The 24595-nt window shown below is 45.6% G+C and overlaps 1 protein-coding gene across 3 annotated transcripts in view; it reads left to right on the top strand.

Annotated features, from left to right (window-relative positions):
- Nucleotides 1-24595, top strand: part of LOC8027016 — a 56273-nt gene that overhangs the window by 2368 nt on the left and 29310 nt on the right. Inside the window, exons 2-6 of one of the 3 annotated variants that reach the window (XM_042288804.1) lie at nucleotides 853-956; nucleotides 5524-5612; nucleotides 14293-14344; nucleotides 17206-19251; nucleotides 19919-19990. In XM_042288804.1, the coding sequence (XP_042144738.1) occupies nucleotides 14299-14344; nucleotides 17206-19251; nucleotides 19919-19990 (2164 nt within the window). In that variant the 5' untranslated portion in view covers nucleotides 853-956; nucleotides 5524-5612; nucleotides 14293-14298. Of the gene's footprint in view, nucleotides 1-852; nucleotides 1122-5523; nucleotides 5613-11408; nucleotides 11679-14292; nucleotides 14345-17205; nucleotides 19252-19918; nucleotides 19991-24595 lie in introns of those variants that run through there. The other 2 variants (XM_040208649.3, XM_040208650.3) reach the window with 2 other exon arrangements.

Below are 24595 nucleotides of genomic sequence, written 5' to 3'. Positions count from 1 at the left end.
TATAAAAATTACTAATAACGTTGTTTTTTTCCTTTGGGGGGAAAGGGGGGGGGGGGGGGGTTGGAGCCGAGCTGCGCCAGGCAGCTCGTCCTAACCCTAATAACGGGAATTTTTATCTCTAATAATACAGTAGCTGTATGCAGGGTGCACACAACTGTAGAAAAAGGGGTTGAGCACACGCCACGGCCATAAACAAATACAAATATAGCAATAAAACAAAACAAATGCAAAAACAAAAAGCTCACTGGTAAAATACGCCCGGTGAAGTCGAACTTAATAAAAACTATTAATCACAAAAACAGGAAACTAAAATAATAATAATGCAAATGAAAATGAGATTGTACAAATAAATCGGGCCGGTGTCGTCGACATGTCGGTAGCAGCAAGTTCAACACCTCCTACGGGACGTCCCGTAGAGAAAACCGTGGGAGGAAATACATACACACCGCTGAGTATGTATTTCCTCTCACGGTTTTTTCTAATTTGTAATTGTGTATTTACATACACACCGCTGTGTATGTAAATACGTACACAGCGGTGTGTATGTATTTCCTCTCACGGTTTTTTCTAATTTGTAATTGTTCAGCTGACCATATTCAAGTACGTACCAACTAGCTCAAGTAAAACCTGTAGTCCCGTAGAGGGTTGCTGGCCTGTTCACTTGTTAGCTAAACTGCACGAATCAAATCAGCATGCGTTTAATATCGAAAATAAAAATAAAATAAAAAGAAGTATTTACTTATACAAGAAAAAGCTATGTAAATCACGGCTACCTCGGTTACAAGGGCGGTCGTGCCGAGGGCAACGTATACGAGCTATTAAGCGTCGCATGGTACCCGTGGCGCCATCTAGGTACGTCTCATCCAACCACTTCAGCTATTCTTTGGAAGACAAGCCGCTGGCGGCGTCGACCGGAGACAAGGCGCCCTGCAAGTAGCAGTGACCTTGTTTAGTGCGTAAGTTTATTTTTAACACAGTTAATTGTTTACGCATGTTTCGATCAGCTGACATGGCCAGAACTAAACCGCCTTCCCAGTGGACTCTCTTTCGAAGCGCAAGATTTTGGTGCGGATAACTAGGCCTTTCCTTGTTACAGATGTGATGAGGTCCTTTGCCTCGAGGTAGAGTTGCCCGCATTTTTAATTGTCTGGGTCCTATCCAAAACAACCGATTTAACAAGCTCTACTGACCTCCAGTGTACTGTATGTACTGGATACTCGTTATTGGGACATCTTCTTGCAAATTGGGGCGGGGGAACGTGTGCTTGTAAATTCGCGAGTGGTCTGGAATGTTCGTCTAATCAAAACTGCTCACTAACGATTTGTTCGACCGCATTGCGAACCGAAATTCGAGTAGGTCGATTAGAGAATACGCCAGGCGCATGAAAAGTATGCTTAGCACTCTGAATGCGTGGCATAGAAGTGCGTGCATTGAACCGAGCGCGGGCATTTTCCTGAGGAAAACCCCAATCTCCGGCACCGTCATGAGCGCCTTGCAAGTTCGACATTGCCGCGCAACAAAGCAGAATCTCATGAGCGGCTTTTTTTTTCCGAGTGCGTACAAATGTTCGCAAATGCGTGCATTCCGGGACGCGGTAATCAGCTTCTCTGCACGAGCGCTCGTGCTTGAAGATCGCAACGAAGGGCGCGCAACGTGGAGCACCGTCGCAACACAGAGTTCATATTTACAGCTATGTGTGGGAAGCCTCTCTCTGTACTCCGCTTCGTATTAAGATGAGCGCAGCTTGCAACCCACGAGCGTGAGGTGCATCCCGTTTTAAACAATAACTCCGTTTACGAACGAGCGCTCGAATTGGCGGGTTATGTTCCGAACTGTAGAAGGTTGGTGAGCTGTGCTAGTTGGTAAGCATTATACATGGTTAAAGTCAGCGAGCAACGTGAGGAAACTGTAGAAGAATACAGGAGACAGGGTAGACGCTGAATTTGCAACTCAATATTTCACCCGGAGGAAAAGAAAGCAAATTACATATAACTGAAGAGGCACGTGCTAATGGCGCGAGAACTCTAGGGCGCGGGGCAATGGCTTTTGGACATCAAAGTGTTTAAAAACAAACTTCCTTTTCAGATAGAGTAACAGAAGGATGGCTGATGCAGTGCTCCTCCAGACCTTGTATAATATACGCCTCATAAATTTCTCTGTACAGTTTTTCCTTATATCGACATATGATAGCCTGTACTCGTACTCCAAATCTGTTTAGCACCGCTATCATAGGTCGATGTAAGAAAAACTCGCCAGAGAAATTTACGAGGCATATATGATACAAGGTCTTGGGGAGCACTGGGTCGGCCATCCTTCAGCGACTATCTGAAAAGGAAGTTTTGTTTTTAAACGCTTCGGTGTGCAAAAGCCATTGCCCTGCACCCTATACGTCTCGTGCCATGAGCATGTGCATGTTTGGTCATATGTAGGGTGTGTATTTTCCGGTTTTAACCGAAAAACACCGATAAACATCCGTCGGTGACGAAAATACAAAATCGGTTAAAACCGAAAAACACCGGTGGTTGGATATTTTCGCCCAGGTTAAAACCGAAAAACACCGGTCGTTGCATGTTTCCGACCTAGCGAAATCCTTTCCACGTAGAGGTTTGTCCAACGTGTTATCTATCTCGTGGATCCTGTGGCGTCAGTCCGCCCTCCTTTGTGGGGGTCAAAAGCGTCAAGTTAACGCAGTCGAAGCTAAGCACTCACATGCCTTTCCCCCATTGTGTCTCTCATAGCCCCCTTTTGTGGAAAAATTAACGCAGTGGAGGGTACGCTTTCACGTGCCCTTTCCCCATTGTGTCTGGCTAAGTGATGTCGGTGCAAGCATGTATTCAGAGGTTGCTGTGGTTCCTGGAAGACACTGCCAACATCCGTGTCGTACAGGGCTACTGACCTTTGAGAACTGAAATGCGTTCATTGTTATCTGGTTAGTTTCAACGGGCTTTTGGAGAAACGGAAAAAGGGTTCTGTTGGCTTGGGGGTTTTTCGCTGTACATAAAAGGACCGTTTTGTAAAAAAATTTACAGTCGTGTTTGAGAAGGCGCGTCCGTCCCGCGTCTGCGGGTTATCCCAACGTGAGACTTGCTTCCCTTCATCGAACACTTCAATCATCGTCGTCACGCGGAGTAGAAGGCCACCAGGATGGGACGCAAGCGGAAAGCTCCGGATGACTACGCTAAGGAGTATCCAGATTTCGACACGTGTACGGACCCTTTGTCCATGGTCTGCAAGTACTGCAGAATCACGGTAAGCCTCAAAGATGGAAAAGGGGCTACAAGGATCACCGAGCACATAACATCCAAGCGTCACGTCCAGCTCAAGAAACCACGTCTTGATCCATGTAAGTAATTTTTTCCCGTGTTCTCATTTCGTTTACAATGAGAAAAACTACCGCAATGTCTCACTTTTATGAGAGCATATCGTGTCTTGAAACGTTTCCATAATTTGTAATTTTTTCTCGTTTCAGCCGGGAGTGCTCAGGTACCCCACCAAAGCTCTTTGGAGGAATGCATCACACGCGTCTCAAGGAAGAAAGATGATGCCGACGACGTGGCTCACAAATTCTGCAGAGCTCTCTGCAAGGCTGGCATCTCTCTCAAGAAGACTGATGGACCCCTTGGAAAACTCTTCCGAGATATGTGCCCCGCAGCCCGTACAATGCCGTCTGCTGCCATGATGTACCGCAAGTACTTACCCGACGTATTCGCAAGGGATTTGTCTAAGGTTCAGGAACAGTGCAAGAATCGTCCTATTTCTCTCACAGTCGACGAGACACCAGAACTCCGTGGCCGACCAGCGGTTGCCGTGCTCGTAACATTCTTTGATTTCGAGCTTCTCCAACGAAAGACTTTTATGGCAGATCTCCAAGTGCTCCAGCAGTGCAACGCCGTTGCCGTTGGGGTGCTCGTTCAAGAAGTTCTGGGGAAGCTTGGGAAGAGTTTTCGCGATGAGTGCGCCCTTTCCTCAGACTCGGCATCGTATATGCATAAGCTGCACAGAGACCTTCAGCTCTCTCAACCTGACTTTATAGCACTGCACTTTAAGGACCCTTGTCATCTTCTCAACGTCACTCTCAACGAAGGCATGAAACTGGTTGAGTTCGGGGTTGTTCAGGACTTTGTCATCCACTTCCCTGCCCTCCTGAAAAGTTCGCGAGAGATACGGCGTAAGTTCAACGTGCTTTGTCACTCCATAAATCTTGAGCCGAAGTGCCTCTCCACTGTGAGCCCCTCACGGTGGTTTTCTTTTTACGAGGCACTCGCTGACGTGTTGCATTACTGGCGCCCAATTTTGTCCTTTCTGAAAAGTAGTGATGCAGTTGGCGAGAAGTGCAGGAAACTCAGAGTGCTTGTCTCAGATCCCGAGTCTTCACAGGAACTTCTCATTAAGATGACTTTCATTCACGAGACATCGAGTTCGTTACTCGCTATCATGAAGGTTCTTGAGTCCGAGAAAACCTTGGTGCACGAGGTGTATTCTCTTCTCGGGGTAAAACTTGCAGCTTTGTTGAAAAGATGGAATAGCATGCCAACAGAAAGCTATGGCAGTGTTGACCTACTTTTGAACATGACTGAAGAGGCTCTAAGGTTAAAGCTTGTTGATTCCTTCTCTGCCTACTATCAGATGATTCAAAGCAAGTGGTTTAGGACTGTTTCCCGAAACATCTCTGATGACTTAGATTTCATGGATGAATCGTCGTTCTGGTTCCGCGTGCAAATTGTTAATCCGTGCATAAAAGTAGAGCTGCCAGAGGGATTCGTGCCTTATGAGAGCATTTATCGACTGGTCCTCCGAGACGAGCGCAAGCTGAGTGACCTAGAATCAGAGTTTCTTTGTTACCGCCAGTATGCTGTGACTAGCACCGTTGATCCAGTGTTATTTTGGAACCTTCATTTACCTGACTGGCCACTACTGTCCCAAGCCTCGCTGGACATTTTAGGATTTCCTGTGTCCAGCGCAAATGTGGAGCGAGCGTTTTCAAAATTGCAGGTTGTGAACCGCAAGGAACGTGCTGCCATGACCGATGCAAGCCTCTCGAAGTATGCTTGCATCTACTATAATAACCAAGTGTGAGAAATAGATGCTTCCTCGAGAACAAGTGTACGAAATATGTGAATAAAATTGGAATTCTCTGTTTGTGATGAATCGCATATTTTTCCACCGATAATCACCGATTTTAGCCTCGTTGTGAGACGTTCCACCGAAATACACCGGTGTTTCGAAAATAAATAAACACCGAAAAACATCCGCCGATTTTTCTCACAAATAAACACCGGAAAGTACTCACCCTAGTCATATGTAATTTTCTTTCTTCTCTTCTGAATAAAATATTAAGTTGTGAGTTCAGCGTCTATCCTGTCTCCTGTATTCTTCTACACTACAGTTTCCTGACGTTGCTCGCTGACTTTAACCATGTATTATGTTGCGACTTTGTTGCTTCCCAGAAGCACAGAGTTTGGGATCTTGTAATAGTGTTCTTTTATACCCTAATTCGGCACCTCTCTGGTACATTGTTTGCAGATTGCATTCAAGAACATCTGGGTACATGGCACGCTTCGTGAGCATGGCGTTACGAGAAATCTCCTTTTGGGTTTGTTGACCAGACAGAGGTGAGCCCTGGTATTCCTGTTAGCAGATATGTTCGAGTTCTCATCTCAAACACATTAAGTCTTGAAAACGCTGGTCGTTTCCAGGAGTGCAGCTGCTATTCGCAACTCCAACACCCTATAGGTGGCGGGGCTATCGTGGCTAGAAAGGGAGGTGGGAGCTTCACGGCGGGCAGCAAACGGCGGGGCGTGTATCAGTTATTCATGCTAACGATAGGTGGCGCGCGCGTAGCTTCTTACATTTGTTTCGAGCGGCAACGCTGCGACTTGTTGCGATTCTGAACTGCATTTGTCGTGCCTATTTCGTCCAGAGCAAGTCCAAAGTCACTTTCATGCGTCCTCACAACTCAAGTGAGAATGGACTAACCTCCCAAGCGTCAAACACACTGCTTTGCTCCCGGTTGCACGACGGGGTACGTTTCCGCCAGGAAGAAGGGCAGCAAGGCTTCGGTTTTCGCCGTACCAGACGACGAGGAACGGCTACGAGCATGGCAGCGAGCCATTCCGCGTGCAGACAAGCCTCTGGAGAAAACATCGGTGGTCTGTGAGTTACACTTCGAACCCAGATTCGTCGTGCGACACTACACCCACGTCGTAAATAAAGAAGTCGTCAAGATTCCTCGCGGCGGCCTTGCCTCAGCGAGGACGCAATACCGACGCTGTTTCCGAACGTCCCGGAATATCTGTCGAAGAAGCTGCCCAAAAAGCGGCAGTCGAGAACCTCAAGTGGGGAAGTTGCTGGGAAAAGGAGAAAGGCGAGTGACGGCCCGACATGTGAAGCTGCTTCGTGTGACGACGACGGCTCCAGCTTCACGGCGGACGGCGCAGCGACTTCCAGCGCCTGCACGCTGGAAAAACTAGATTACCTAAAAGACGAGAAGCTTCCCAGTGGTTATTGGTCAAGACACCTGCTCGCAGAAGCACCGAAGGCCATCGCATTTAGTGTCTGTGCTCAAGCGGCTGACAGTGTATGCTTTAAAAAGCTGGTGCTCTGTTCGGCGGATGATGTACATTATCACTGCTCCGTGTTTGTGCAAGGCGTTTCACTTGAGACATTAGACGTATTTAACGCCCAGTCTGTAAAAAGTGTACTCCATTCAATCGACCAAATGATTGCATGCTCCGCGTTTGAGGAAAGTTCCGTTCCAGAAGCGCAACGTCAGAGCTCAGGTCTGACAAAGCACAGAGTGCATGGGAGCAAAGTGCACAGGACCAGCTGTCCTGGAGTATCCCAAGACCAAAGGCCATGTATTCAATGCAGATATTTTAGGAAGCTTCTCGTGAACCGAGCGTCCTACAAAAGAAAGAAAGAAAGCAAGCTTGACTCCTGCTCTCAGCGCTTCAAAAAAGCTGATGAAGTGTGCCAGGTAGTTGCGTCGTGAAAAGGCGAAGGTCGGTAACACGAAGACAACGCTTGAAAGAATGAAGGAAGAAAATTCTTGTATTTCTGCGTCGAACCTCAAAGCAAGTCTCTCCGGGCTGCCACAAAAGCAGCGGCAACAAGTTGAAACCTTCTTTCAAGCATCAAAAAGAAAAGGAACGCAAGGAATGGGGTACAGCCAGGAGTGGGTGTTGGAGTGCATATTGACGAGAATCAAAAGCCCCAAGTTATACGAGCACATCCGTAAGCACAAAATAATGGTGCTCCCAGCAAGAGCTGCTTGCGGAACTATGTCAAAAACTACAAAAGCAGTTTTAGGTGTAATGACGACGTGTTCGCCGCAATTGCGGAAAAGACCAAAACCATGGACGCGTTTCAGAGGCGCGGAGGCCTCTTGATAGATAAGATGAAGCTTTCGGAAAACCTCAAAGTGACGAGCAGTGGGTTTATCAGGGGCTTTGTTCACCTGGGTGCATACACTTCTGTGGATCAAAGCACGGAGACATGTGACCATGGTCTGGTTGTATTATTCCAACCGTTCTCAGGGGATTTCCAGCAGATCCTGGGAGTTTTTGGCTCACACAGCAACGTCAAAGGCAAATGTCTGGGAGTAATGATCATCCAACTCCAACACAGGTCTTGCTTTCAGCAAACTGTCTTGCTTTTTGCAGTTTAGCAAAGCCCCCTGCAAATGGGAATGTCTCGCCCGCAGTGATAAAAAGCCTACTAAATGGAACCAGTAAGAACCCAAAATAAAGTCAGAAGAAGCTTGATGAGCTCATGGACATTGGATGTCTGAATGAAGTGCACGAACTACTCGAACTACTCGTGTCATGCGATATCTTTGACGATCACAGCTGTTCCGTCTCATCAAGCAGTGACTCTCAAATTATATACTATGTCCCTTAGTAGGTATGTTGGCACACCTTATCAGCAATATGAGAGGCTAGCTTTTCAGAAAATGAGCATCAACTGACTGTATGTTCACGTGTTAATATATTAGCAACTATTAAAAAAAAAAAGAGAAAGTGACTCTTGTTCAAGAGGTGAATCCGTATTTCGCGTGAGCGTGCTGTCTCTCATATTTGCTGTCATTGTTTATCTAATCATTTTCTTGGTGTTTATGTAATGGTTTGTCTTATTATTTCTCTTATCCTTGAACATTGCGAGTCTCTCTTTTTTTTCTTCTTTTCTTACTTCACATATAGTGTGCAACGCTGTCTAAGCCGACAGAGCTACTGGCGCGTGCCTTGCTTTGCACTTCATTCGCGCGCGTGCACGAAGTATAACGTCGCGCGCCACGCCGCCATGCCGAATGCACGTGCCAAAACAAACACTGAGTTTCAGACATGACATGATTCTCGTGAAAATGGGCGCATATACGGCGTAAAAAAAAATGCTTTACCTTTAGGCAGTGTGGGCGCGCGAGGAAAACCGATCATGCTTGATGCACTGTACGCTTGCATGTCCTCAGCGTTATTTTTGTTTTGTGTGTACTCATTCACAAATAGCACTTTGCTATCAATGTAACAAACAAATGTCCCACAAATACCAAATGTGCTTCTTGTGCGTATGAAATGCCACCAACAAAGTCCGAACCGCCGGCCTTGCAGCGCGTTCGCGGGCGGTCGCCCGGCAAGCCGACCCATCTAAGTGTCGACAGCAGCGCCACCGCTGCTAGCATGATCCGCCGCTACACTCCGCAGCAGCCAATGCTTCCACCTCCCCTTCTAGCCACCATAGCGGGGCGGTAGTTCCAAGATGGCGGAAGAGACGGGGATAGATTTTCCAGGGTTTCCCTTGCGCCTGCTCGCTGACGCTGGTCAGTGCGCTAAAAATGATTTGTTTGCAAACGCGAAGTGGTTAGGTCAGGATCATATAACAGGCGACTGAGATGTTCATGCGGATTAGCAAAATGACCATGCTGATATTGAAAAGTTGCAGAAACCTCGGCTTGCAAAGCTTTGTGGTGGGTGAGTGCGTTGTGCAACGGCCACGTCACTGTTTGTGGTAGAATATTTTTGAGGGTGATGAAGATATCGTGTTTGCGCCTTGCCTGGCCTTTAGTGCTGTCAAAAGTGAGCCGCGCACGGTGACCGTCAGCTTCGGAAGAGCAGCGTTCACAGTATCGATGCCTTCGTGTCACAGGCTCGCAACTCACTGCTCATCGTCTCGGTTTTAGTGTATTGCAACACGTTACCAAACTGCTCTATGGTTATTGATAGGAAGCTTGTTACCGCAGGCTACCGTGCGGTTAAGCATTACAACCGGAGGCTCGCGCTGCGCCTTTGAAGCACAATTTTCAGCGCGTGCCAGGAGTGTTGCCTTGCTCACGGTAGACAACGGTATATCCTGCGGTAACGCTGTGCTAAAACTGCCTATTACCATAATCGGCGTGTTTAGGGGTTTTGTTTATTGCTCTACCAAAAATGCATATTTTAATATACCATACTTTTTTTTTTTTTGCCGTTTTATTTGCAACATTGTGGCCCCTCTGGCCAAAACTACCTGTTCTAAGCTCGTCACGAATGGCTGGCTAACACAGGCGCGCATAAAATGCTTCGGGCATTTCTTTATTTATTTGGTAATTATCTGAAAGCAAGTATGCATATTCTATCTTTTAAAAGGGTTTGGAATACATGATCATGTTCCTACGGCCTTAAAATGCAAACCCATTCCCGACGTTGTGGGTTTTCCCCTTTGTGGGGTACCACTTAGAAACACAGAAGGTTTGTATCTAGTTTGCAGGGGGCTATTTTCAAACCCATCTAAGCCTGTGCTTTTAACGGTGTCGTCAAAAGCGCTGTTGCTGATTGAAGCTCGTGGACTGGATAGACTGCATTGCAACTCAGCTTTAGCACGGGTGCATTCAGCGTGTCAACGAATGTTTGGGTCCAGGATCACTATGTGCAGTGACGGAAATCACTAAATTGTAACGACAGCAAGCACTCCAAACATTGGTAATTCAGTCATGAGGTTCTGATGCACATGCTGCTAGATTGAGCTCGGGAAGTTCATGCTGCTCCATTTATTTTATGTTTTCGAAAACATGAATGAGTGCCTTAAATATGATAAATATCAAATATTAATTCTGGGCAGTATTTATTGAAAGCTACTTGTTCTGGACCTGACTGAGGTGGTTAATGCTGCTTGATTCATTTAATGTTTTCTACATCCACTAGCATGTCGAGATAAAAATGAGTGAGTTCCTTAATTATTACGAATAATTCTAGTCCATACTTATTAAAAGTTAACAAGTTTTTATTTTTGTTTCCAGACTGGAATTGTTTTATAGTTCCTTCACTTATCTTCCTTAGATATGAAGATTTCCTTAAATAATGTGAGCAAGTTTGTGGTTCCTTGTGCAGCGAGTTGCAATGACGTAAGACGCCGAACTCTGATTAGAGGATTGCTCCGGGTGCGTCTGCAGCTCTCATGTGCTGCAGCGTCGTCGGCTAGTTGTAGCAATAGCTGCCTTACTTTTTCTAAGGCTGTTGGGAGTCCATTGGCTCTTTACAGACGAGGACTCGGCCTCCCAGAGAGGAGAAAATACCTCAAAGGACACAATATTATTGTTGAGTATAGTCGCTTACAGAGTGAGAATGGCTAGGCGTGTCTTTTGAACATCGCACCTCCAGCATTGGCTCCCTGACTTCCGCCCTGCTTTGGCGGCAAACGCGCTTGCTCGAGGTGACAGGATGCCGAATCATTGTCGGAAGTAGAAAGCTCGCAATAGAGGCAGGACATGTGAAGCTCTTCCTTAACATTCTCACCTTGGTAGTCGCTATAACAACTATCAGAGGCGCTGCAATGAACAAACAAGTCATGGCCGACGTGTTATTTAAAGGTGCACAAAAGTGCTTTTTTAAAAAGATTGTTTTTTTGGTATTATCTTGTGTAATAGGTGTCAGTTAACATCTATATCTAGTTATAGAATTACGATACTGCCTACTGTTCTCACAACATTAGAAAACATATACACACTTTTCCCTTGCGTTCTATTTTCATTCTTTTTTTTTCTGGACCAATGTAAATTACGATTGTTATTATTATACCTAGTCTTCAGTGTGTTGCGCATTGCATTTTGACAAAGTTGAAAAATGTTAATGGTGCAAAAGAAGTAATACTGAAATTTCACTTTGAAATCAGCAAACTACATATTTTTCCTCTCTTTTCGCTGGACCCAGAGTGATATGTCCACCCGACTCCGTCGGATAAATGGATGAATCCATGTATGTCGATCATATTTTTTTATAACGGGTGGTAGCTTACGCCACCTAGCTGCAGCGGGTCATGAAGGTTCGTCGGGACCGTGCGTCATAATGTCGAGCGCACGTGCCCGATTGCGTTGGCCGATGCTGGCTGCGAAAGGGACGGGAGTCTTTACTCCAGCATTATGCACAACGCGACTTGCCGCTGTGTAGCCCAGCGTGAATCGGCGTAGCTCACGACTGAAAAGCAAACCTCACACCGGATACAAAAAATATACATGACGGATAAAATTTAAAAAAAAAGCTCCGGCAGACCCAAAACAGGGCATAGAAGTCCATCGACCGTAATAAATGAATTGATTTCTCGTTACAGTAGACAACTTCCTGAGTAAACAACAGTAACCACGGTGGCTTTCCCAGAAACCCTCGCGTGAGCACCCCATTCAAGAATTTGGATGTCGGGTCCATTCGGAGCGTGTTGAGGCACTGATTTCTGTGATCTGAACCTCCATTCTTGCCGTGTGTCATGTACTGTTATTGTGTTCCTAATTGGTGCGCATATTTATCGTTCATGCGATTGACTGGGTGGACTGCTCCGAAAATGCACTCCCCCCGAAACATTTCGTAGGCCTAACGCGCCGGACTCACATGCACATTGTGCCGGCAAAAGCTGGAAACTCAAAGATGCATCGAAAACCGTTCCCGATTGAAACAACAAGCAGCGTCGAATCTACAGGAACGGCCAACTTGGTGAAACATCTGCTATTTAGCCGGCCAGAAATTTTCAGCTGGGGTGTCTTAGTTTCTAAACAATAGTAGTGGTAGGCTATGAAAATGGGTCTGAATCCTGTATTGTTTGTATCATGCGCTGTCTTCTGCAGTAGTTTCTTGAGTCAATGTGAAAGGATAGCAATTAATTATATCACACTGGCCATCTGTCAGAAAGAGGACGCTGTGGAATATTGAGTGCATCGCTTCTATCAAAGTATCCTGGCGGATTCACCGGAGTCGATTTGACGACTCCGTCGAAGTTGTGGCTTCGACAGACACTATTGGGACTTTGTGTCTTCCCTTCAATATTTGTGTGAGATTTCGGAGAAAATAAATGCTTATGTGCTCTCGTTAGCCCCATAATTTTTTTGTTTTCAAACTGCTAACCACTGCCCCAGATCGCTGCTTCGAAGCATGACCACACGGCATGGACGAACCACACACTGATCGCATGATTTGTACCGACCAGGAAACGGAAATATGCTACGCTAGACCAGACGGTTGCCACGTTGTTTTGCGCTGGCTCGCATTGCTTTCGTGAACGTTGGAGTATAAACGGTCTTGTCCGGCAAAGCGTTTCTAATTCTAATGGCGTCATCATGTGAATGTCCATCACGTGCATGCGCAAACAGCTGCTGAAACATAGTTCGTCTGAGGCAGCGGCAACTTGGGGCTACTTCGGATCCAGAACCGCTCTGCTGATCTGTTTGCGTTACTCAGAGAATTTGCTCTGAGAAAAAGCGTGTCTGCGATTTTTTAACATTTTTTTAACGGAATAGGACACTCACGACTAAGTTTTTTTATTTTTGGGATGCTTTCAACGCATAGATCGCGTTACCACCAGAAAACAACAACCTCAGAAACCATTTCAGTGCATCTTTAACCACTAAAGAAAATGCTGTCCACTGGGACGGAGCTTGGTTGCACATGTGATCAAACCCTCAAAACTTTTTGTGTGCCTCCTACCTAATTCATAGAGTGTCCAGTTTTGGTTGACTCACTTGCATAAGGGGAGACACGGCCTAGGAATCGCGATTTTTTCAAAAAAGTCACATATTTGGAAAATAGGCTGACCAGCTTTTACAACTCATAAAAAATGCTGTCCAAAAATTTTATTCCTGTAAGTAAAGTATTTACTCCGAAATAAATTATTTTCGACGTGCTGGCGGCCGCACTTGCACGCCGATGACGCGGCCGATTACGAAAATGTGCCATTTTCAAAGCGCGCTCCCTCCGCGTTTCTTAGGACTAGCATGGACAGGCCCCCCTCGTTGGAATGAGCGTCTCGCCCTCTTTCGTTCTGTTCGCAGCATTGTTTGCAATATCGCGCTCACAGGCCGTAAACCCCCGTCGAAAACATAGCTGTGCACGCTCTTATTGCTCAAGCTGGCGAAACAAGAGCTCTGATTCGCTAGGACGAGCCACGTGACGTGGCTTGTCCTAGCGATTTAGGAAGCTCTGTTGGAAATAGGCATACAGCCAGGGAGCTACCAAGCGTCATACGGAGAGAGGGCCACCAAGATGAAGGTTGCGAAGGCCCAAGTGAAAGCGCTCGAGTCCTCCAAGATGTCCCACAAAAAAAGGAAGATGGAAGCTGTGGCCAAGGCACAGAGGGACCGTGCAGAGGAAGGAGTGACATATGCCCCTGGAGCATTTTAGATAAAATGGCAAGCCCCATCTTAACTAAAACACTGTTTGAACTTTCAAACCCGTTTTTCTCAGCTTCATGTTTTCACTATTTTTTCACAGCTCTAAAACTATCGTTCGATGAGTTAAGCGCCCCCAAGTCTAATGTATGGCTTTTTTGGCATGAAATTTACTGGAGAACTCGGCTATGTGCTTACTTTTTGCAAATTGTTATTTCTTCACACAAAAATGTTGACGTTTGTGAAACCAGAAAAAAATTAAAAATTCATACCATTATGAAAGTTAATTTTCACATGAAATATGGCCTTAAAAATTATTTCAAGCCTACTACCGATTAGTTTAGTCATTCAGCGTTATATCCCAACAAAGAAATTGTGCCTTTTAATTCATATTTTGAAACGATAGTTTTTTTCCTTTGGCACGGCTACATGTACATTTTTTTCAACGAATAAGGCTGTAACTTGTCAGAAAATAAACCTTTTGGGTTGAAAGTTGGCGTAGCCTCCTAAGTTTTGATGTTTAACATACCCTAAAAATTTCATTGACCTGGCACAAATACTTAAAAAGTAGACCCTGCAAGGGAGTGCCTCCCCATAAATAAGCTTCTATCAAAAATTTTTTTGATATTACAAAAAACGCACAATAATCCTTTTTTGTGTGTGTGTGTTTTCAGGTAAAGATGAGTGGAGATGTGCCCAGCAAAATAAGACTTAACATTGCAACAGGTCAGTACCATGGCTTCTTCTGATTGTCGTATTTTCTATTGTCCATTTAAGTGAGTCTGAAGAGGTTATTTTCAAAGAAACAAGCTAGAGATGAATCCTTGCATATTTTTATCCCGTGAACCTGAATGTGACACCTATTTGCTACCAAATAATACTGAATGAGACAAAACAACCTCCGAACGCCAGTGTCCCTGACATTGAAAATGGACTTTTGGCAACCATTGCATGCCACTTTAAGCGCACAGATACTTCTGCCCAATGCTCAAGGTGTGCGAGCTCATTGAGCAATACAGCCCTTTGCACACAAGGACGGTATCATCAAGCCACCACCACTGAAGTTACACAAGATTGTTAGCTATCATACATATGGAAACTATGGAAAGACTAACTAATTATTTTAACAAACATGCGAGCCAACAACTGAAACAAAAGGGAGAATCGCAGACACAGCGTCGTACATTCGGGTAAGGTTTGGGAAGGCTTGTGGAAATTGCTTTTTGCCATTATGGTCCCTCTCAGATTTTCTTTTGACACTGACCATGCACACATAAAATTGTAAAGTAATATTGATAATTGCGATCCTGCAGATCGAGTGAGGAAGGTTTGTGTTTTTCCTTGTGCAGAACCACCTTAGAACAAAAATTTTAGAAGTTAACATTCCTTATTTTTACACTTATATTGAACCTTCATTCAAGTGTTTGCAGGACTTGGGGTTGGTATAGCAAACTTTTAAAGCATGCCGTGTGTTGTTTTTATTACTTCCCAGAGGTGGTGGATTCATAATAATTTTAATGACAAGCCATACACTGTTCATTTTCAGAACACACTGCTCCTTTTGAACATTGGAAGCATTGTATACTATATATTGTTTTTTAAACTGATAACTGGGTATTTGACGCAAGCTGCAAACTTGCATGTCAATTGATAGATGTTTTCCAACATGCTTTCATCATCAGGAGAAAGTGGTGCCATGATCTTCTTGCCTCCTAACAGAACATGAACTGACGCACACTACAGTCAACAAAAATTCGGTGAAGCAATCGGCTGACAGTTCATGCCACTTTTGTTGCTCTTGCAATCACACCTTCAGTCCTGTTAAAACCTTGAAATTGTGGAGCCTTGTGATGGGACTGAAAGTGTTCTTCATCAGTCTGTGATTCTGTGTCATGATGCACGCAACCAACTTGTTGAACTTAGTTCTTTATCATCAGAAGCCAACAAACTGTAGAAACGATGATGAGTTGAGCATGTTGGTACATACTTGGAAAAACATCCTGAACTTAGGGAAGAGACGTAGAGAAAAACAAATGTATGGAGAAAAACAGGATAGATGAGATGAGACGGCTGTCCTCTCCTGTTTTCTCTCTATGTTTCTTCCCTACAGGAAGACAGGAGAGACGAGACACCTCATCTCTCCCGTTTTCTCTGTTTCTTCCCCAAATTCAGGCTGTTTTCTCCAAACCGTAGAAGCCACAGCCCGAGCAAAGCACTGCTCGGGCTGTGCTTTGCTTGGGGTGACTGTTGAAGTGGGGCATGTGACAGTGGCGTATCCAGGAATTATTTTCGGGGGAGAAATAGAGGGGGAAGGGGGGGTCCAAATGCAGGTTTGTGTTTTGAAGGGAAGGGGAGCGGGGGGGGGGGGGGGGGGGGGGCTGAAAAGCCTTCCCTTTGATCTGACAGTTCTTCACTTCACAGTTGGGTTTTACTTTGTGCCCTACTCCTGTGCTGTAATTGTCTCACGGAAGCCGTAGCTTCAGCCTAGCCTGGCAATTGGTAGAAGCCTTCTGCCATTTGCAGGCCAGGTTATGCTGAAGTGCTGCATAGAAACAGCATCGTATTTCTTGCCCCTTGCTCAGCAAAGAAAATATTGTTAGACTCTGTTTGACATCGGTTTAATGGCAGTATGAAGCTGTGTGCTTTGTTGTCTAGATCTTTTTGTTTCTTCCTAAAATATGACTTTAGGAGAACATAAACTGAAGAAACAACTTATTTCTTAGGGTAGAACAAGTATCTTCATATAGAAAGAATTATGTATCTTGATGTATCTTGATATAGAAAGAGAGGAAAATATACATTGGCTATATTTTCCCATCAAAATTTGTCATTGTGACTTGAGACAGACTAATTCATGGTGGGCAAGCCAAGGAAAAACTGCTAACTACTGCGGCTCTCAACTGCCGAATTTGGGTTATTATTACATTCCACGGATTAATAGGCTACACAAGCCGACATTTAAAAAAGTTGCGCCTAAATCAGGTTTCTTCTGATGAAAACATAAAATTAAAAGAATAAAACACAGAGGACAAGCACAGGACAACCACTTTCTTTCACTTCCTCTGTGTTTTATTCTTTCAGTTTTATGTATTCATGTTCAACCCACTCGCCTTCACCAGTTCTCATGAAAGGAGTTGTCCTATACTCCGTCCCACCTTACGCATGGCCGTAGTGGATGCTACGAGCCATCGAAGCCAGTCTAGGGCCGTGTGAGTGTTACCTGATACGCGGAGAGCATAGCATGTGCTGCGTTCACGTGGATTGGCGGGGACAGCTTATAGTGTCCACTGCGGTCAGACATAAAGTGAAATGGAGTATGGATAATACAAATGTGGTTTGGAGATATGCAAGAGCATCTCAGTAAAGAAAGAAACAATAATTCTAATCTTTTTTCCAATTTTTTTTTTTTTTGCAGGCATGCCAGTTTGAAACTGTCATGTTAGTAGACAGTAACCACATTTTGTAAGGCATTGTCAACATGCTAGGCATCACTTTTAGCTTGAAATTAAAGATCTACAACTTCACGAGCTCGCAATTTCAAAAGGAATTGCGCACCTAAAAGTATCCATTAATTTCGTTTTCCGCAGCTTCACCAAGCATGACACAAGCCCAGTTCCATGCCGTGACACCCAACAGCACTTCCTCATTCTCAAAAGTGTCCGCGCCGGTGGTGTCCGTCCCAAGGGATCTCCCCGAACCTGCTGCACAACCCTCGTTGGACGCAAGAACCGATATACACCGCCGGTTTCCTCTGTTCACGGGCTCCCTCCTTCGCCGTCGACTGAGTGCTTCGGCTGGCATGCACCCAGCGACTGGCATTGCCCCCGTAAAAACCGTAAAGACTGGTGGCGCTCCTCATAGCCTAAGCCATAACAGCGATGGAAATGCACTTCCAATACAGCTGGGCCCTGGCTCCGAAGTGAGAGTACTGAAAACTTCGGGTGGAACTGTGACCGTACGTTCACTCGAAGCTCCACCCAAACAGCGGACGGCACCTTTAGCTTTTAAGGCCATGGAGGGAGGTAGAGATACAGCTGCAAATACGTACAAGGTTACATCTAGCGGGACATTTGTACCATACAATCTGCAGTCAAAGGGTAAAGAAGGAAGTGCAGCGCCGCCAGTAAGTTCTGCAGTGCAGCTGAATAGACCATCGGTGTCGCCGGTCGTAACCGCCATCTCTGCTAGCCCAAATGTCTTGCCAAGTGCCGGCACTAAACCGGAAACTCGAAGTATCCACATCACCAAGCTTAGGCTTCCGGACAATGCCGTCGTAGCTGCGAGTGAAGCGCATGCTAACAAAAAAAATTTGGCCGTTGTTCTTCCCCAAGTTAGGCCCAGGCCACTGCCGAGACCAATACTACCCAAAGAGGTTGTTAAAGACTGCTCTATTTTAAAGGCCGCCATTCAGGGTTCGACCATCTCCCTCGAACAGTCGAGACTGTCTGGTGGCGTCGGCACTGACACAGTCACACCCGCCAATAAGGTGGTGCCACAACCGGACGCCAGGATCCTGGGACCTTCAAAGACAACTGCACCAAAGCCCGTCGCCGAAAACACGGAAGGGGAGTCTGCTAAAAATTCAAGGGTAATACTCATAGATTTAACGGAGAGCCCGACCGATGCCAATCGTGATTCGGGTGTGACGGAGCAGTCTTCGATGAAGCAGTGTACGACGAAGCAGTTCGTGGCGAAGCAGTCTGTGACAAAGCAATCCGTTACAAAGCAGCCTGTGACGAAGCAGTCTAGTTTTAGAGACAGTGACGTGGAGGGAATTTCTCCGGTTGTGACAGAAGTTCTACCATGGGACGTCGGCTGTCTTCAGGTGCCCTCAGGCCTCAAGGTGGACTTCATAAACCTGGATGATTTGCTAATTAAAGATCTCAACTATTTGGTCAAGTACTTTGGTGAAAGCATCCTCGAACCACTCTCTATGGAGGACATAGCGAATAAGGGCCTCTCCGAGTGGATAGACATTTCAAATGAGTCTGAAGTAAAGAGAACATTTCTCGAGTTGGAAGCTCTAAATGGAAGTAGTACCACCCAGCACTCTTGGACTCCCCAGCTCGTGCGTGAAGGCTCGGATGTGGCCTATCCCATTGTTGTGCCCGACTTTGAAGACATGGGGACCAGTGATCTTGCCGTTTGCCAAGAGTCGAGCACCCCAGCCGAGTCCAAGGTTGTCAATGCCAGCTGCATAGCCAGGGGACTCAAGGACCCTCCTGCAAAGAGCCCCCTCATCCTAATCATCAAGAAGGGTGCCAGCAGCAGTGGCTCGAGCCCAGCCTGGCAGCTGTCCGCGTACAGAAAGGCCACCGGGAAGGAATCCGGAGACTCGAAGGCCTCCTTCTTGACTGGGCTTGACCTGCTCCCGAGCTCTGGGGAACAGCTGAAGAAGATGCGCAAGGGCAAGTCGGCCCGGTCCTTGGCAGTGCTCAAGGATAAGGTGATGACCGAATACCTGAAGAACCATCATGTACCGCTGCACAGGGTCCAGGCGATGTACCGCTACCTTTTCAAAAAAGGGCATTTGAAAGAAGGCAAGCTCACCTATGCATGTGAGGTCTACAGAAACCTTCGAAGCAGAGAAAGCCGGCAAAGGCCCGTGACCATGTCACTCTATGAGGCTGATGGTGAGTCCTCATCCATTGGTTGTCAACCTAATTTGACCATCCAAAGTAGTTTAGTTATGTCAGCATATTTACTAAAAAAGGTGAACTGTTTAATTGGAGCATCAAGCAGGGGTGGCATAGATACCTGTTTTTTGTCTCGTTTTATGAGCAAGTTTTTGAACTTGAAGGGGAAAATCACACCACACATCATTAAAGAATTTTCATACTGTGAAGTACTTTTTTATTTCAGTCCTTTAGTTTTCCTGGCTTTTGTATATTATTAAATTTATTTAACTTATTAATGGATAAAAGTTTTCATTCATAAATTAAGATAGACTTGTAGTCATAAACAAAAGCAGCAGCTTCAACCTGCTTGAAAGCTAAAAAAACATAGCTTTTTGAATTATGCAAAGAAGAATTTTTCTCATCAAAGGTTTCACAGTAAAGTTGTAGGAAAGAGGGTTCTCTCATATTCAATTGTAAACTGCAGTTGTGCCTGAGGTATGTGGAACCTTCTTGTGAAGCCAGCTGTCTTCTCACCCCTTCATTCATTTCTAGCTTTCTTACTGGCAAGGACCTATCCACACATGTGTTGCATAACCCATGTTTAAGAAAACTGGTGTGAGTGGCTTGGGTAGCTGACGGCCTTCAGTGTACATTTTGAGCTTGTGATCCTTTCTTTTTTCAGATTTCTCAAGGAAGGGATCTAGTTCTGGACTGCTGTGGCACCTGAAACCGAAGAAGACTTGCTCAAAATATGGTATGCCTTAGCAGTTTCATACAAATTTTGATAATCTTGTCTACTACCAAAAACACACCGGGGGAGTGCTCATTCCACCTTCACTGAAAACGGGATTAATCTAGACAGGGGCAATTATACAGTCAAATGGGGCGCTTTATGTATAGTCCGCGGAGTTCCCAAGCTTGGAACACGTTAGTAATGGGCGCTGAACGAAGTGAGTGCTTGCACAGTATCTCACGGTAGTTGCCTGATCTTACTTACCGTAATATACTGGGCAAGCACCCTCTTAAGATTGGGAGATAATCATGGAAAGCTGGGGGATGGGCACTTGCTAGGTCTATGAGTGATAATTCAGAAGGAGCACACGGTCGGGTGGGCCTTTGCTTGGTCCGACCACTGAACTTGTAATGGCCGTCGTTTGCCATGCTAGCCGAGAGCGCCAACGCATGAAAGCAGAACTTCTGCATCCTTTTCGCCAATAAAAAATCACTTTATGGCACTCTACGCAGTTTTCACGTCTGTGGCACTCGGCATGAAAAATTGAAAAATGGCATGGCGACTGTCCTTAGGCCTAACCACTTGCATGATCTGACCATCCAAAAACAGACCACAGGTCACGGCATGTTCGTTGACATCAATACATCCGATGGACGAAATATGTTGGCCACTCTTGCCTCGCGATTATGTTGTTGATCGCTTACGCACCTTACCACTTGCAGCCATAACTGACACATGTGTGCTGACAAGCTTAGTTTGTCGTGGCTTGGCCTGGTCGCTGGTGACTTAACTGACTTGGGGGCTGCATTTGTTATGCGAGTGCTGTATTTACTCGCATAATGAACACTTTTTTTTTTTTTTAAATTGACACATATCTTAAAGGGGAGGTGTTCATTACGCGGGTAAACTTTTTGCATTTATGCACAAAAGTCAAATTATTGATGCCCTTTGTGGGGGGTGCGTTCATTATGCAAGTAAATACTGTAAATAAATTATTGAGAAAAAAAAAAAAAGAGATTATGCACCATCTAGTCTTAGTCACTAAAGCCACGTCACCTGTGCTTTGCCAGTGCTGTCCGCCAATTGTGGATATAAGGGCCGATCACGGCAGCTGGGCACTCGATGTGTCTTTTCTATATTTTTGAACTATCTTGAAATAGGGGAGTGGGTGCTTATTGCGTTCTTTAATGATTTCTGAAATGTTTACGTAAAGGGTGGGTGCCTAATGTGACACGGTCGCACGCTTCATATTTTGCGGTAATCAGATTCAGAGCTGCCTTACTTTCATCTGACAGTTTCCAAGTTGCAAAATACCGTAACTAGTTGATTGATTGGATTTGTGGGGTCCTACTGGGAACCAGGTGTAGAGCTAGTAATTACAAAAAGAATTTCTCTGTTTTGCCACATCGCACGCTGCAACTAGAGATGTGAACAATTTGAGGTTAAGTTGGGAATGTTTTAGATTTTTGTAACCTTTGATCTTGATTTTGATCTTAAAAGGACCTTTGGTACTTACCCAGTCATCCTCCTATGTACATTCCTCATTTGGTCGAGTTGTTACCTTCTTTTTAGTCTGTTTGACTTGTACCAGCTCACTCACACCCTTGGGTTAGACAATAAGTATGAGTTCAGGCCTGTAGAGCACACTGGAAAGTGAGCTTTGAACACAGAAAATGGAAGCAATTTTGGGGGGCAAAAAAGCGCAGTGAATTTAAAGGAGCTGTGCAACAATTTCAGTGCTTTGCTTAAATAATCTGGGAGTTGGTGTCTCGACCTTTCTGAAGTAAAGAACAAAAAATTGCTTTTCCCTGCATGTCCTAGTCTTTATTTTAAAAATGGACAAAGATTGAGGTTTTCGGCACCTCTCAACTCCTTCACCATCTTCCGAGTCACGTGTGCTGTGACGTCAATGGGTGTAGCGCGGGGTTCCAGTGAAGCTCTTTCTCTAGAGCCATCAGTGAGCAGTGAGAACTGATCCACTCGCAACCGTGTGACCACATGCTGGCGCAGCACAAACAACATGGTGAAAGGAGGAAAGTCTCATCGGGGTCCGGCCATCCCCGTCCGGCTCTGCCCCCGTCCCCCTCCGGCGTCCGACGGCTGTTTGCGGTAGCAGATAGAGCTGACGGTTTTGTGGACCTAGGATAGGTGGCGCTACTAAAACTACCTATAATAAAATTTTTGTCGATGATACCAGGTTTCTGACGCAGTTATATTTATGTTGGAATGACAAGATTTATAGAAAAGTTACCTTTTATCGAGCAGGTATTCGCCCAACTTGCTATCTTTCTACAAGACCCCCAGTGACGTCATGCCGCATGGTTCTCATGGCTGCCCCTTGCGGCTGCAGGTCAGAAAATAATCTAACTTTTGCCTCGCGATTATGCGGCGGAATCGCAACATTTTGAAGGAAGGGGGTGTGTTTTCTGTCCTTTGTGACACGATGAACAATGTCAAAAGTAGAAGATGCAAATTCTTTCAACGTTAAAATCATTGCACAGCTCCTTTAAGTACAATTAAGAGTTTACGTCAAGACGACATGAAAGCATTATTTTTAGTACTACTCATTGGGTCAGCTTACCGTAAAATACCGAGCAAGCGCCCACCAAAAATTGGGAAATAATCGTGGAATGGCCATCATGGTATGGGCTTTCTAGGTCCAAGGGCGAAAATGTGTAAGGTGCTCACGATCGTGTGTGTCCTTGCTTGATCCAGCAAAGGAATTCGGAGTGGCCATCACTTGCTAAGCTAGTCGAGCTCACCAATGCGTAAAAACAGTGCGTCAGCATTATTTCCGTTAAAGACAAAGTGCCCTACGATGCCCGGCTCAGTTTTTGCGTCGGCAACACTCGGCACAAAGCGACACGACCACTCCTAGGCCTAACAACTTTCACGGTTTCACTGTCCAAAAACATTCCGCAGATATGTTAATGTCAATGAACATTGTGTTCATTGACAATAACATATCTGACAGAAAGAATATTTTGGGAGATCAAACCTAGTTTTGGGTTTCCGTGCGCACCACGCGACTACACTGTTGGTTGCTTCCACAATTGCTCGCGTGCTGCCACGCTTGATTTGGCCTGACTTGGCCTGGCCTGGCCTGGATTGGCCTGGCTGCTCGGCAGGTCAGTTGGAGGCTGCGTGAGAAAAGAAATCAATATTGATGACTGTGGCATTCATTGTATGAGTAAATAGCTTATTGAGAAAATGTGGCTAATTACGCACTATTTGGTCTTTGTCATTAAATCCTTCGAATGACTGTTTCGAGTTGTAACAAAAGAGCAACTCATCTATCACTACCAGTTCCTACCTCCTTTCGACTCTGCACCCCCTTGCCCCCTTTCTCCTGCTTCGCTGTTTCACCTGTGACCCGTGCTATGCCCAAGCAGTCCGCCGGTTGGTCAGATAACAGCCGCCCACGACGACGGTGCTTGATGTGTGGCTTGCATATCTTCAAACTTGTTTGAAGTAGGGGTGTGAGCATTTAATACTGTATTTACTCTCATAATAAACTCCCCCCCCCCCCCCCCCCAAAACAAAAAAAGTATTCAGACTTCTTTTTTTCTCATAGCGTAATGAATACATTTTTAATTTTTGGTTCCGCAAGTCTCGAATTTGCATCCAATTTAGCCAGCCACCAAGCCAATTTTCTTTTGCCGCCAAGCGGTCAGGCCAAGCCAAGCCAAACCAAGCCATGCCGCTCTCGTAATGACTGCAAGTGCGTAGTTGTGGTAGCGATCAACTGTGAAACCGAGCGGCGCGCACACTTGGCAAAGCTTGGCTCAAGGAATTGCCCAGCACCGGACGTTCTTCACCTATCGGATGCATTGATGTCAGCGAACACGCCGTCGTCTGTGGTCCGCTTTCGGACAGTGAAAAGTGGTTAGGCCTAATTTCAGATACGTAAATGCGTTTATTGAATCCATAATAAAATGGTGCAGTGAGGTACACGCTGCGTGATAGGTTGAGAGGGTCTGGTAGCTCCTGGTAACAGCCGTCTCTGTGAACAGAACTTGATCCGTGCAAGCCGGCCTCAGGCGTCGGCGGTCGGACTTCGTAGGAGTTCCTATGCGCATAGTCGCGGTATATACCTGAGCGCGTGGCCAAATATTGTCAATATCTATCACCTAAGAACGGGTCGCACTGCTTTCCGTGCTGAGTGAGTCTCGGAGGGCGCTTTTGCACTACAAAAGTGCCCTAAAAAGGTTTGCAATTTGTATAGAGCATGGTTACTGTGGCGCGCCTCCGACCAGCCCTGGGTGCGCCTCCATCAGTGGAGACGTGCCACAGTACCTACCATGTCATATTGGCACCTAATATGACATTTGCACGAAGTGTGCAATGCAAAAATTTTACCCCGTGTAATGAATGCCCCCCCCCCCCCCCGCCTCCCCCCAAATATGTGTCAATTTGTCGTGACAAAAAGTGTGTTCATTATGCGAGTAAATACGGTATGTCCTCTGGTTTCTTGGAAGTGTTTCAAAAGTAGGAGGTGGGGGCTTAATGTTACGCGGGCGCATGCTGGGTATTTTACAGTAGCGTCGTCTTGAATGACAAGAATTATATCTTGCCTCTTTGTTTCTTAAGACGCTGTTCAGGCAAAGATCATTCCTTTTCTCTCCG

Source organism: Ixodes scapularis, unplaced genomic scaffold (assembly GCF_016920785.2).
Source record: "Ixodes scapularis isolate PalLabHiFi unplaced genomic scaffold, ASM1692078v2 PGA_scaffold0__279_contigs__length_252992795, whole genome shotgun sequence".
Taxonomy (NCBI): domain Eukaryota; kingdom Metazoa; phylum Arthropoda; class Arachnida; order Ixodida; family Ixodidae; genus Ixodes; species Ixodes scapularis.
This window is presented reverse-complemented; position numbering and strand designations above follow the sequence as displayed.